At 37.0% G+C, this 11,210-nt stretch overlaps 2 protein-coding genes across 2 annotated transcripts; both read right to left on the bottom strand.

The window, feature by feature from the left end:
* Window positions 1-5,563: 5,563 nt before the first annotated feature.
* Window positions 5,564-7,760, bottom strand: LOC110109053 (ribulose bisphosphate carboxylase small chain, chloroplastic). The gene is made up of 3 exons (XM_020839946.2): window positions 7,138-7,760; window positions 6,801-6,932; window positions 5,564-6,066 (listed from the first exon to the last, which is right to left on the bottom strand). Exons 1-3 carry the CDS (start codon window positions 7,321-7,323, stop codon window positions 5,830-5,832), a joined length of 555 nt encoding a protein of 184 aa, XP_020695605.1. The 5' UTR covers window positions 7,324-7,760; the 3' UTR covers window positions 5,564-5,829.
* Window positions 7,761-8,660: 900 nt separating this feature from the next.
* Window positions 8,661-9,793, bottom strand: LOC110109052 (ribulose bisphosphate carboxylase small chain, chloroplastic-like). The gene is made up of 2 exons (XM_020839945.2): window positions 9,473-9,793; window positions 8,661-9,301 (listed from the first exon to the last, which is right to left on the bottom strand). Exons 1-2 carry the CDS (start codon window positions 9,656-9,658, stop codon window positions 8,927-8,929), a joined length of 561 nt encoding a protein of 186 aa, XP_020695604.1. The 5' UTR covers window positions 9,659-9,793; the 3' UTR covers window positions 8,661-8,926.
* Window positions 9,794-11,210: the final 1,417 nt, after the last annotated feature.

Genomic DNA, 11,210 nt, shown 5'->3' with positions numbered 1-11,210 from the left:
GAGAGACATTATTCTTTCATAGTTTTGATTTCAAGTTAAACCAATGGTACCTAATATTTCAATTGCTTGTTCGAGTACTACAATATTTAATTCTGAAATTGAATCATTTCCTTATATTTAAAAAGAACTTCCAAATGAATAACAAGAAAGCTTGATCTCAATGAACCAAAATTTAAACTCTACAATCCATTGGTATAAACATGAATGCCATGAACAACTTCAAATTGGATTTGTTTCCCCCAAAAGTAAATGTCACATAACCAAAAAGCGATGAAGTAGAATATTTAAACTTTAAACATTAACTACAAATGATTTAGGATACAATCCTTAGACTAGAATTGCAGCCCAGCTCTGATAGTGTGGTTTGAACTGAAATAAGTGAGGCACAAAGCAAACACTTTTTGAAATCGTGACTGTAGTAAAAGCTATGCGGTGAATTTCACATTATGATATATTTTCTTTGTTGCATTTCCCATCAAGATAGGATGTGAGAATGGGGCTATTCCAATATCTCTCAAACTAGAAAAGTTGTCATTCCCACTCAAATCAAATCTAAATGTTGTGTTTTTCGCTTCGCAATCTTGAGTACTATTGGTTGCCTTTTCTATCCATTTTCTTGGTTCAGCCAATGATCCTATACCGACATCAACTGATGCTTCAACTTGAATGGCTTTGTTCGCTTCGCAATCTTGAGTACTATTGGTTGCCTTTTCTATCCATTTTCTTGGTTCAGCCAATGATCCTATACCGACATCAACTGATGCTTCAACTTGAATGGCTTTGGAGGCACGACACTTTTTGGGTTTCTTTTTCCCACACATGCTTACCTATGATGCACCGACATGCCTCTTAAAGAGGGTATGCAGTGACATGGACACGTGTCTGACACGGCATTGGAGTGTCGGAATTTAAAACAATGATAAAATCGTCCGTTCTATTTAGCCTTTTCCGCGAATGAGAAGCCCTATTTTTTCGATCCACGAAAGAAATCTTCTAGGGCGGACTGGGAGAGCTCGCAGTCGACGCCAAACGGAGCCCGCTGCCTTCGCTTCCCGCTCCTTCATCATTTCTGCTCAGCCAAGCAGAGCTCGTCTTTCCCATTCCTTCGTTCTTGCGTTATTTCTGCTGTCATTCGAGGCAAAGTTCGCAATCAAGGCCAAACAGAGCACCTTCTGCGCGCAAGAGAGCCAAGACCTGTAAGTGGATTTCGCCATTTCTTCTCTTCATTGTTGAAAAACCTAATGTACATGCTCGGTACTGCTTGGTATCGCTAGGTACATGCTCGGCACCGCTCGGTACATGCTCGGTACTGTTCACTACATGCTCGGTACTGCTCGATACATGCTCGGTACTGGTAGGTACATGCTCGGTACTACTCGGTACTGGTAGGTACATGCTCGGTACTACTCGGTACTGGTAGGTACATGCTCGGTACTACTCGGTACTGGTAGGTACATGCTCGGTACTACTCGGTACTGCTAGGTACATGCTCGATACCACTCGGTATCTTCACATACAAACAACTTACGAACTTTAAAAAGAGAGAAATTGGAGCACATACTCATTTATTCAATCAATGAAGAGGAATAAAATAACTCCACAACGTGCTGAAGATTTAGTTTATGTGCATACAAATCTTCGTCTTCTATCAAGGAAAACCTCACTTTATATGACAGGTGATAACAAGATGTGGGATGTTGCTGGAGAGAGTTCGAGTGCCTTGATGATATGGGATTATTGGAGGTTGCAAATCTTTCTCTAGATGAACCAGAGTTGGAAGCAATGATATTCAATGATGATGATATTGAAGGCCAAAGACCAACATCTGAATCTAATTTTATCATTCCCTCTATTGAGTAGTTAGACCTTCATATTGTATTAAATGGTTTTTTGCTTATATTTTTGTATTTGTACTAGACATTTTGTACTAAGCATCTTTATGTTATAAGCTAAACAAGTTATCATGAAATTGATTTATTATTGCTTGACATTTTTACTATAATATCACCTTAATTTTTATATATTATATTAAAAAATTATTATGCCGTGTCCACGCCGCACCCATGGCCTATATTTTTAAAAATTGTCGTGTCCCGTGTCCGTGTCGTGTCGTGTCTGTGTCGTCGTGTTCGTGTCGGTACATCATAGCTGCTTATTGATTGTTAAGAACAGCTTTCTACTATCCCTTCTTCTTTCCAGTAATGAACTACTAGAATAAGAGCATTAGAGTGAGGCATTCCATCACTACAACAACTTCAATGCTATTCTTAATTGCAAAATGGTGGAATTGGCACTTTGGAAGTAGAGTGGGATAAACTAACCCTTTATTACTAGATGTGTGTGGGGTCCGGAAATTCGCGCCCTGGCCTCTCCATGGCCCGCTTCTTTCTTCGGGTTATTGAGGAGAGTTTTAACGAGTATGTTATAAGGCAAATTTTCAGAAGGAAGATTGGGTTGTGAATAAGACATCACTTAGAGATTTTGCCCTCATTTTGCGAGGATTTTATGATATGAGTTCAGGTTTCCTGTAAGCGCAAGCTCCTATAGTTAATTACTGATATAGGCAAGGTTTAATCAACTTGGGTTCCTTCTTGTCCCTGGGCTGCTTGTTATTTCTCTGTTTGGAGCCTTGGCTGCTCTCGGGTTGGCTTTGGCAGCTGGTTTTGAGCTAAAAAAGTTGGGTTCTAGCTCATTAAAGTTTGCGTTGTGGGTTAGCTCATTATGAGCTGAAGTTTAGTTCATTAATTGGTGTCGAATTTAGCTCATAATGTGGAATTAAAGCTTTGCCTTTTCCCCTTTGTCTTCTCGATTTTTCCCTGGCTGTTGCTGTTCCCGTGAAAAGCTGATGGAGCTTCGCCCCCTTTTCTCTGGCCTCCTCGGTTTTTGCTGGTTCCGCCCCTTGTAGCCTGGATTGGGATGAACTTGGCTGATATTTGGGATGCCTTTTCAGCTGCTGTTTGGTATGTCTTTTGGCCTTCCTCTTCCCCTTAAATGGTTGTGCTTCCTGTGGCTTTCCTTGCTATTTTCTGTGTAGATTTTGGGGGCTGTTTGTGGATGTATTTGGCCTGATTTTGGGGTGGTTTTTCAGTTGCTGTTGTGGTGTCTTTTGGTCTTTTATTTCCATGATTTAATGGGATTAATTAGTGGTATGGTGGCTGTTTGGCTCCCCTTTCTTTACCTATATATAGAGATGTTTGTGGCTGTTTTAGAGAGATTATGATGGTATTTTTGGAACTAAAAACCTGAGAGGTTTTTCTTCCTTCTTTGGAAAATCTTGCGAGTTTGTTCCGTGCTTCTCTTCTCCTTTAGAATAACTTGAGGGTTATTTCTGTTTCGTCTCGGCTCCTAATCTACTTCTTCTATCCGCAAGTCCGACTGCACTTGTACCCTTCTTCTCAAGCAAAGGAAAAAGCAAGTTTAGGTGTTTAATGTTTTTATTATATAAGTTTGTAAGCATTGTTTTTGTAAGTCTTTAATAATATTAAAGTTTGTAAGTTTTTATTATATAAAGTTGTGGTTTATCATATTTTTCATATTTCATGTAATTTCTTTTATCTTAGGAAGAGTTGCTTTTGCTTGCAAAAAATTAGGGGTTTTCCTAATTTTTTTCTTGCATCAATTACCCTTCCCAATAACGAGAGAGAAATGTCGATTAAGGCTAGTCTTCAAATAAATAAGTAGTATCTGGTGTACAGTAGCAATATGTTTAGTTATTTGAAAATTTAATATTTAAAATTAGAAATTCACCACGCTGTACTTAAAGCGAATGGTGGTGGAATGATGTTGAACCTGATCAAGATCCTATGGTTCCGTCATCACAAGTCATCATGGTTCATAGTCTACTTAGTTAGAGGAGGTAGTCGACCCAACCTAATAAAATGATCATTGTCGACAGCTATGTGTTGCTTTGTGCATGAGTACATTGTAGACTTGGGCAAATATATGTATAATGGGACAAATTTGAATTCACCTTAGCTAACAGAGGGCTTTATGCCCTATTGGTCATATCTTTTTGATTCATAACTCAATGATTTAACGCAGTTAGAAAACATATGGGCTCTGACACTGATCATAATTTAATGGTGTCATTTGGTGGCAACCAATCTATTAGAGGGTCCTGATTATAACCATTTATATGTGGTGTCATTTGGTTGCAAAACCACTGGTTAGAGGACATGTGCCACGTCCTTACTGATAATAGATGGATTGAGAATGAATCATAGTGATATTCTCGACCAGACATTTGCTCTTTGTGAGCTGCAGTGTATTTTCAAACTTGTCGACTTCAACAAACTGTTGTGGAGGGTGAATGAGTGTTTTGCTTTAAGTATTTTGGTAATTTTATTTTAATTTTAAATATTTAAGTTTTGGTAATCTTAGAGTTTTGATTTTTCGTTGGAATTTAGGAGGCATCTTAAATATTTGAGGTTCCCTCCAGTTGAGATTTTATGTTAAGACGGCTATTATCGGGGTAATTATGAACAATTTCATTTTATTTGTTGAACCTCATTGACTCTGTCTACTTGCAGACAGGGGATTGAGTTCGTCGTCGACTTTATGCTTCTATTAATATGTATTTTTTATAAATCTTAAAGGACTAATATAAATGTAAAAAATGAATATCTCGGTCGATGTCGCAACCGTATATTTGTTCGATAGTTCGTGCCGTGTTGACTCCTATCTATTCATATAGAAGGATCGAGCTAGAACTCAGGTTCATTTCTTGATTCGTGCAACATCCTCAGATGTCACGTGTGCGCCTACAACACCCTCACTAGAGCCTATGCAAGTAATTATATTTTAATGCATGAGGGGGTGATTATTTAAATATTTAAATAGAATTATTTGCGCTAAGTGATTGTTGCTAAAGTTTGCACAAAATTTCATTTGAAGCTTAAAAAACATCTTTTGTCTATTTGTATGAGTGTTGCGGATCTGGTGGTCTGGCGCTGCATTATTAGTTACCTAGTACTTATTGCAGGTAGGTTGTCGTGCAACACTAAATCTTTGTTGGCAAGTAATGATCATTTAAAAGATGCACGATTTATAATTTCAGTCTCATAAAGGTAAACCCTCTAGTCAAGTTGCACTCCTAACTAGGGGTGTCAAAAGTTGACCCGACCCAGACTCGACCCGGAAAAATTCGGGTTTGGGTCAACCCGTATGTGAAACAGGTCGGGTTTGGGTTTGGATTTCTGACTCGTTTGAAAAGCAGGTCGGGTTCGGGTTGACCCGACAACCCACGGGTCAACCCGAATTGACCCGTTTCGTCATCCCGCGTGACAAGTCCCGTCCACGCTGCCTGTCAGGTCGTGTCCGCGTCAGGTCGCGACGTCGCGTCCGCCGTCCACATGATGGAGTCCACCTTCCGCGTCACATCTCGACCCCTACTCCTAACCAACAACTGGTTGTGATGATAAGAATGATCAGTAAGCAAATTTAAGCGATGAGCAAAGAATTACGCCACAATAATTATATACTATACTGCAAAATGTCTCCAGAGCTATTGGATGGATGATACATAATATGCAGTCAAGTATTTTGCTATATTTTATGCCATATCTGTCATCTAACAAAACTAATACAAAGTTCTCATAACTTCTGCTAAACCAGGAAGAACTTTGCAATGACAGTGAACAACATTACACCATGACTTGATTACTTCTTGGTTCCCACCATCCACAAAAACAAACAGAGATGGACTAAAGCAACATAGGAAACCAACATAAACAAAAGTTCTTAAATCCCAAAAAAATAAAGAGAAATCCATGGATAATAGAAAACTAGAACAACAATCTCAAGCATTAGTTGCTTTTTCAGGATAGCTCATTAATAGTCTTTGCCTTCAGGCTTATAGGCAATGAAACTGATGCATTGCACTTGACGACGATTATCAAATCCGATAATTCGAACAAATTTCTCAGGAAATTCCTTTTTGCACTCCACCAACTCCTTTATCACTTGAACTGCATCTGTGCACCCGAACATAGGCAGCTTCCACATTGTCCAGTACCGTCCATCATAGTATCCAGGTGACCTATGATTCTCCCTGAACACGAATCCAACCTGATCCACTCAATTCATGAGCACATTATTTATTTAAATAAGGACACATAAAAATGCAAAAATATTAGAGTTTTACAACAGGCATTATTATGTACCTGTTTTTGCATCGGATGCAAAAAAGATCAAAATGATCTATAGACTATTTATATGAAGTCTTCTTAATTCAACCCTCTAATAAGTTTTTTTTTAGTCTTTGATTCTTCAAAATATGTTCCAAAATAATCATTTTGTTGAGCTGTTGAATCGGAACGATTGAACTATTTGAAGAGTCTTAGTTATTCATCAAAACATACTTCATTCACTCTATTATATTAAATACTTTTCGAAGTTCAAATATCAATAAAGAAATAATTTAAAATTTAATTGAACTGTGCATCGTAGGATAGAAGTTTTTTTTTTTTTTTTTTTTAATACTTAAGTCAGGCCAATTAAGACAAATTTACAGACACAACACAAGATCTTTAGGTTGGTAACTAAAGCTCTCAACCAAAGATCAATATGAGCTGCATGAACAATATTGATTCAAGAAACTACAACACATCATTGCATGAGCAATTAAACTACCATAGATGATCAACTTAGCTAGTTGTTAGCATTCTATTCATTAATTAATAAATTAATTATTATTTTTACCCTAAATAAACAAGTAGATCACCACTATTCAACCATGATTGTAAGTTGAGCGTTCAACATTTTATTAAATTTTTTTTTTAATGGTGTTGGGAATCAATTACCGTGCTGAATTCCAAGCAAGGAATCCATCCCGAACGGATAAGATACTCAATCTGCTTGAGCAAACGTTCATCAGTAAGTGGAGGGAGGTAAGACAGCGTCTCAAACTTCTTCCTACCCTCAATAGGCCACACCTACAACACAAAATATTAGGGATTGTGAAAGTCAAAGGGCTTTTGATTGTGGATGGATTACAACCTTTTTATCACTTTCTTATAGCTATCATATTCTATCAGATCTGATCGTAAAAAATTTTCTTTCCGCACCGAAAATTCTATAAAAGAAATAAAAAAGTTGTAGTCAAGCAAATTTATGAAAAAGCTAAGCAAACTCTGATACCAGCATGCAATGGGCTCTGCCGCCGTTGCTCGGGAGATGGTTGAGGTTTGTGGCGGTTCTACGTGCGATGGGCAGAGCGCCGGCGGACTTCAAACCGGTGTAGGGAGCAACCAAGGTAGACTGAGCCGGAGTTGTTGATCGGGGGACCATTACAGTGGCGGAGGAGACCATCATTGAAGAAGCCATTTTTAACTCTTCCTTCTTGAAATTGAAGAGCTGGAGCTAAGCTAACAATTGTACTTCTGAAACTGCCTGAGGCCCCTCAATATGCTTAGATGCTTCATTATATAAATTCTAACCAATGGGCAAAATTAATTAGGCGATGAAATCTACACTTTGGCCAGTAAAAATGAACTGGCTGCTAATGGATTGGACCCTTATCATCTAAAAACCATTCAATTGAGCCACGTCAAACCTTATCCCCAACATTATTGGCTTTTGGAGGCCTATGGCTCTTTATCTCCATTCATTTAGTTGTATGGTGTGGGAAAGGGCGCTGTGCTCATGAATAGAGATTAGAATATCTTTGTGGATGATTAGAATGGATTATTTGTTTCTAAATTTTAAATTTACTTTTCAAGCGTTTCAGAATATTATATTAGTTATAAGAAATATTAAAAAGTTGAGCAAATTTATTATTATTTTTTTATTAGCTGATTATGAGTATCAATCTTAGTCCAGTGATGCGATAATAGATAAAATTAGTATCCAACTATCAGGCGCTTTCATATTAAAAATCCATTTGGTAGTAGGATATTTAGGCTTCATTTATGACAGCTTTCTTACTATTTACTTATTAGATAACAAACATAATTTTTATTTGGTTACTATTTTTCTGCTGCTTTTAATTAATTTTTATGCTATAAAATTACTTTCTACAACATCTTTAAAACAGTTACTATCTCCACAACTGCTGTACAATCACTTGTATAAGAAGCTACAAGTGTCTTAGGCTTTATTTTGGGATGACTTTTTTATTGCTTCTTAAAGCAGCTTTTTAATATAAAAATTAAAATGTTTATACTAGAAAGCTGTTTTAAGAAGCAGTAGGGCTTAGTAGGATAATTTGTAAATTGTAGAAGTTGTTTATATTAATAGTAAATGAAGTGTTAAGAAAAAATTACTTAAATCACTATTTAAAACAATTTGATTGCCTTGCTTAGAGGGTGAATTCAACTTATTCTGGTAAGCTCCATGCGAAAGTAGTAGTTTACTCTCCCTTACAAAAATTCAATAAAATTCTTGAGTTCTTATTATTCTATTCTCTCGCTAATTTCTCTATTCATAGATAAGGGCACTAAAACTCCTTCATGTGCTTTTTTGCTTGTCAAATCGAGAGAACTGATAGTAATAGCCTCTTAATCACATGAACATTAAACTTGACCATCGCTTCGTAAGGAAGACATGACTTTGTAGGAGAAAGACAAAAGGGAATACATCAAGGAAGAGAGAGGGCCCTTCCTTTCATTATTTTTGCATAGCACTTTTCATGAATGAAATAATAGATCAACGTATCCTTCTTCTTGCATGAAATAAAACTCATACTAACTTCTCATAACTTGTGTTAAATCAGGAAGAACAATACTGCAATGACAGTGAACAACATTACAACATGACTTGATCACTTGTTGGTTCCCACCATTCACAAAAACAAACAGAGATGGACTAAAGCAACATAGGAAACCAACATAAACAAAAGTTCTTACATCCCAAAAAAATAAGGAGAAATCGATGGATAATAGGAAACTAGAACAATAATCTCAAGCATTAGTTGCTCTTTCAGAATTGCTCAATTAATATATTCTGTGCCTTTAGGCTTATAGGCAATGAAACTGATGCACTGCACTTGACGTACATTATCAAATCCGATAATTCGAATAAATTTCTCAGGATGTTCCTTTCTGCACTCTTCCACCTCCTTTGCCACTTGAACTGCATCTGTGCACCCGAACATAGGCAGCTTCCACATTGTCCAGTACCGCCCATCATAGTATCCAGGTGACCTATGGTGCTCCCTGTACACAAAGCCAATCTTGTCGAATTCCAAGCAAGGAATCCATCCTGAACGGATAAGATAATCAATCTGCTTGAGCAAAGCTTCGGGAGAAAGTGTAGGGAGGTAAGACAGCGTCTCAAATTTCTTCACACCTTCAACAGGCCACACCTACAACACAAAATACTAAGGATTATAAAATCAAAGGAGTTTTGATTGTGGATTGACTCTAACTTTTTTATTACTTTCTTATCATATTCTATCAGATCTGATTGTAAAAAATTTCTTCTTGCAACAGAAAGTTCTAAAAGCAGTCTGAAAAAGCTGCCGGAACTCTGATACCTTCATGCACTGGGCTCTGCCGCCGTTGCTCGGAAGGTGGTTGAGATTTGTGGCGGTTCTACGTGCGGTGGGCAGAGCGCCGGCGGACTTCAAGCCGGTGTAGGGAGCCACCATGGTCGACTGAGCCGGAGCTGTTGTTCGGGCGACCGTCACAGTGGCGGACGAGACCATCATTGAAGAAGCCATATTTGACTCTTCCTTCTCCTTCAAATTGAACAGCAGGAGCTAAGCAAGGTACTGTACTTCTGAAACTGCCTGAGGCCCTCAATATGCTCGTATGCTTCTATATATAAATTCTAACCAATGTGCAAAATTTCTTGCCCGATGACATCTACACTTTGGCCACCACAAATATAGCCTGTTGGTGGATTGGACCCTTATCATCTAAAAACCATTCGGTTGTGCCACGTCGCACCTTATCCCCAACTTTATTGGCTTTTGGAGGCCTTATGGCTCTTTATGTCCATTCATTTACTGTATGGTCGGAAAGGGCGCTGTGCGCATGAATTGAGATAAGAATATCTCTGTGCATGATTAGAAATATTATTTTGTTCTTCATATTAGTTAGAGGAAATATTAAAAAGTTAAGAAATTTTATTATTATTATTTTTAATTAGCTGATTAAGAGTGTGTTAGTGAGTCATTGTATCAGTCTTAATCCATGTGATGCCTTAATTTATGGACAAAATTAGTATCTAACTATCAGGTGCTTTGCTTTTCATATTAAAATTTTGTCAGGTTGGTTGGAAATTTAATCAAAGTGGTAGGGAAAAATTGTAAAATGTAGGAGTTATATATGGTAAATGTAAATGAAATGTTAAAAGGATATTATTTAAAATAATTATTTTAAAACAATTTGATTGTCTTGCTTGGAGAATGAATTCAATATATTCTTCGAGTTCTTATTATTCTATCCTCTTGTTATTTTCTCTATTATATTTGATATGTGTTTATTAGTATTGTTTTAGTGTCGTCTGCTTGCAAATTTAGATCTATTGTGTCTTTAAAGGTTTGATGAGTGGTTAAGGTACCAACGAGAAGAAGCTAAGTCTTGGAGGGTCCTAAAGAAAGAGATGATTTTTGAACAATAAGATTTCATCATTATGGGACGACTTAATTAAATGATGGTCGTTTACAGAAATGATTGAAGAAATTCTTATGTGATTTTCAAGAAATTGTCCATGTGTCAAGTCTTCTCAAGAATGTGGATCTTTTGATTCTTCTATCCTTGGTGAAAATTGAGTCTAAGGGTTCTCACTTGTCTCCACTTATTGAAGAGACATATCCCTTGGAAGAAAGTACTATTGGTACACCACTTAGTTGTTGTGTCATGAAGCATATAAATTAACTTTTAAACATCTTTTCTACTAAAATTGCATAGACTAAATCTCCTTCAACGTTCAAGATCCCTCAACTCAACTCATAGAAAAGGATGTCAGGCCATATTGATTATGTCTCATATTTCAAGTTAACAGCTTCTCTCCTTAATATCAATCATGCACCTAAGTTTTGCTTATTCTTAATTACTTTTAAGGAGACACCCTTGACATGGTTCTTGTGTCTCCTACTTAGAATTATTAGTTTTTATATATAATTTAAGAGATGATTCATGACTAAATTTGTTAGTGCCCAAAAATTATTAAAGGACTCCCAAGCTTTTTAAAAATGAGTCAACAGTTGGACATACAACAACAACAACATGAAGCCTTTGTCCCACTACGTGGGGTCGGCTACATGA

The sequence above is a fragment of the Dendrobium catenatum genome, unplaced genomic scaffold, assembly GCF_001605985.2.
Source record: "Dendrobium catenatum unplaced genomic scaffold, ASM160598v2 fragScaff_scaffold_1059, whole genome shotgun sequence".
Classification (NCBI taxonomy): Eukaryota; Viridiplantae; Streptophyta; class Magnoliopsida; order Asparagales; family Orchidaceae; genus Dendrobium; species Dendrobium catenatum.
Note: the sequence above shows the minus strand (reverse complement) of the source record. Positions and strands in the feature narration are given on the sequence as shown.

What these genes read in the sequence shown, in the direction of transcription:
- LOC110109053 (XM_020839946.2), bottom strand. Translation starts at nt 7,323, where the DNA reads ATGGCTTCTTCAATGATGGTCTCCTCCGCCACTGTAATGGTCCCCCGA. An exon ending in GCAGAGCCCATTGCATGCTG is followed by an intron (nt 6,933 to 7,137) that starts GTATCAGAGTTT and finishes TTTGTGTTGTAG; the next exon opens with GTGTGGCCTATTGAGGGTAG. An exon ending in CTTGCTTGGAATTCAGCACG is followed by an intron (nt 6,067 to 6,800) that starts GTAATTGATTCC and finishes TGAGTGGATCAG; the next exon opens with GTTGGATTCGTGTTCAGGGA.
- LOC110109052 (XM_020839945.2), bottom strand. Translation starts at nt 9,658, where the DNA reads ATGGCTTCTTCAATGATGGTCTCGTCCGCCACTGTGACGGTCGCCCGA. An exon ending in GCAGAGCCCAGTGCATGAAG is followed by an intron (nt 9,302 to 9,472) that starts GTATCAGAGTTC and finishes TTTGTGTTGTAG; the next exon opens with GTGTGGCCTGTTGAAGGTGT.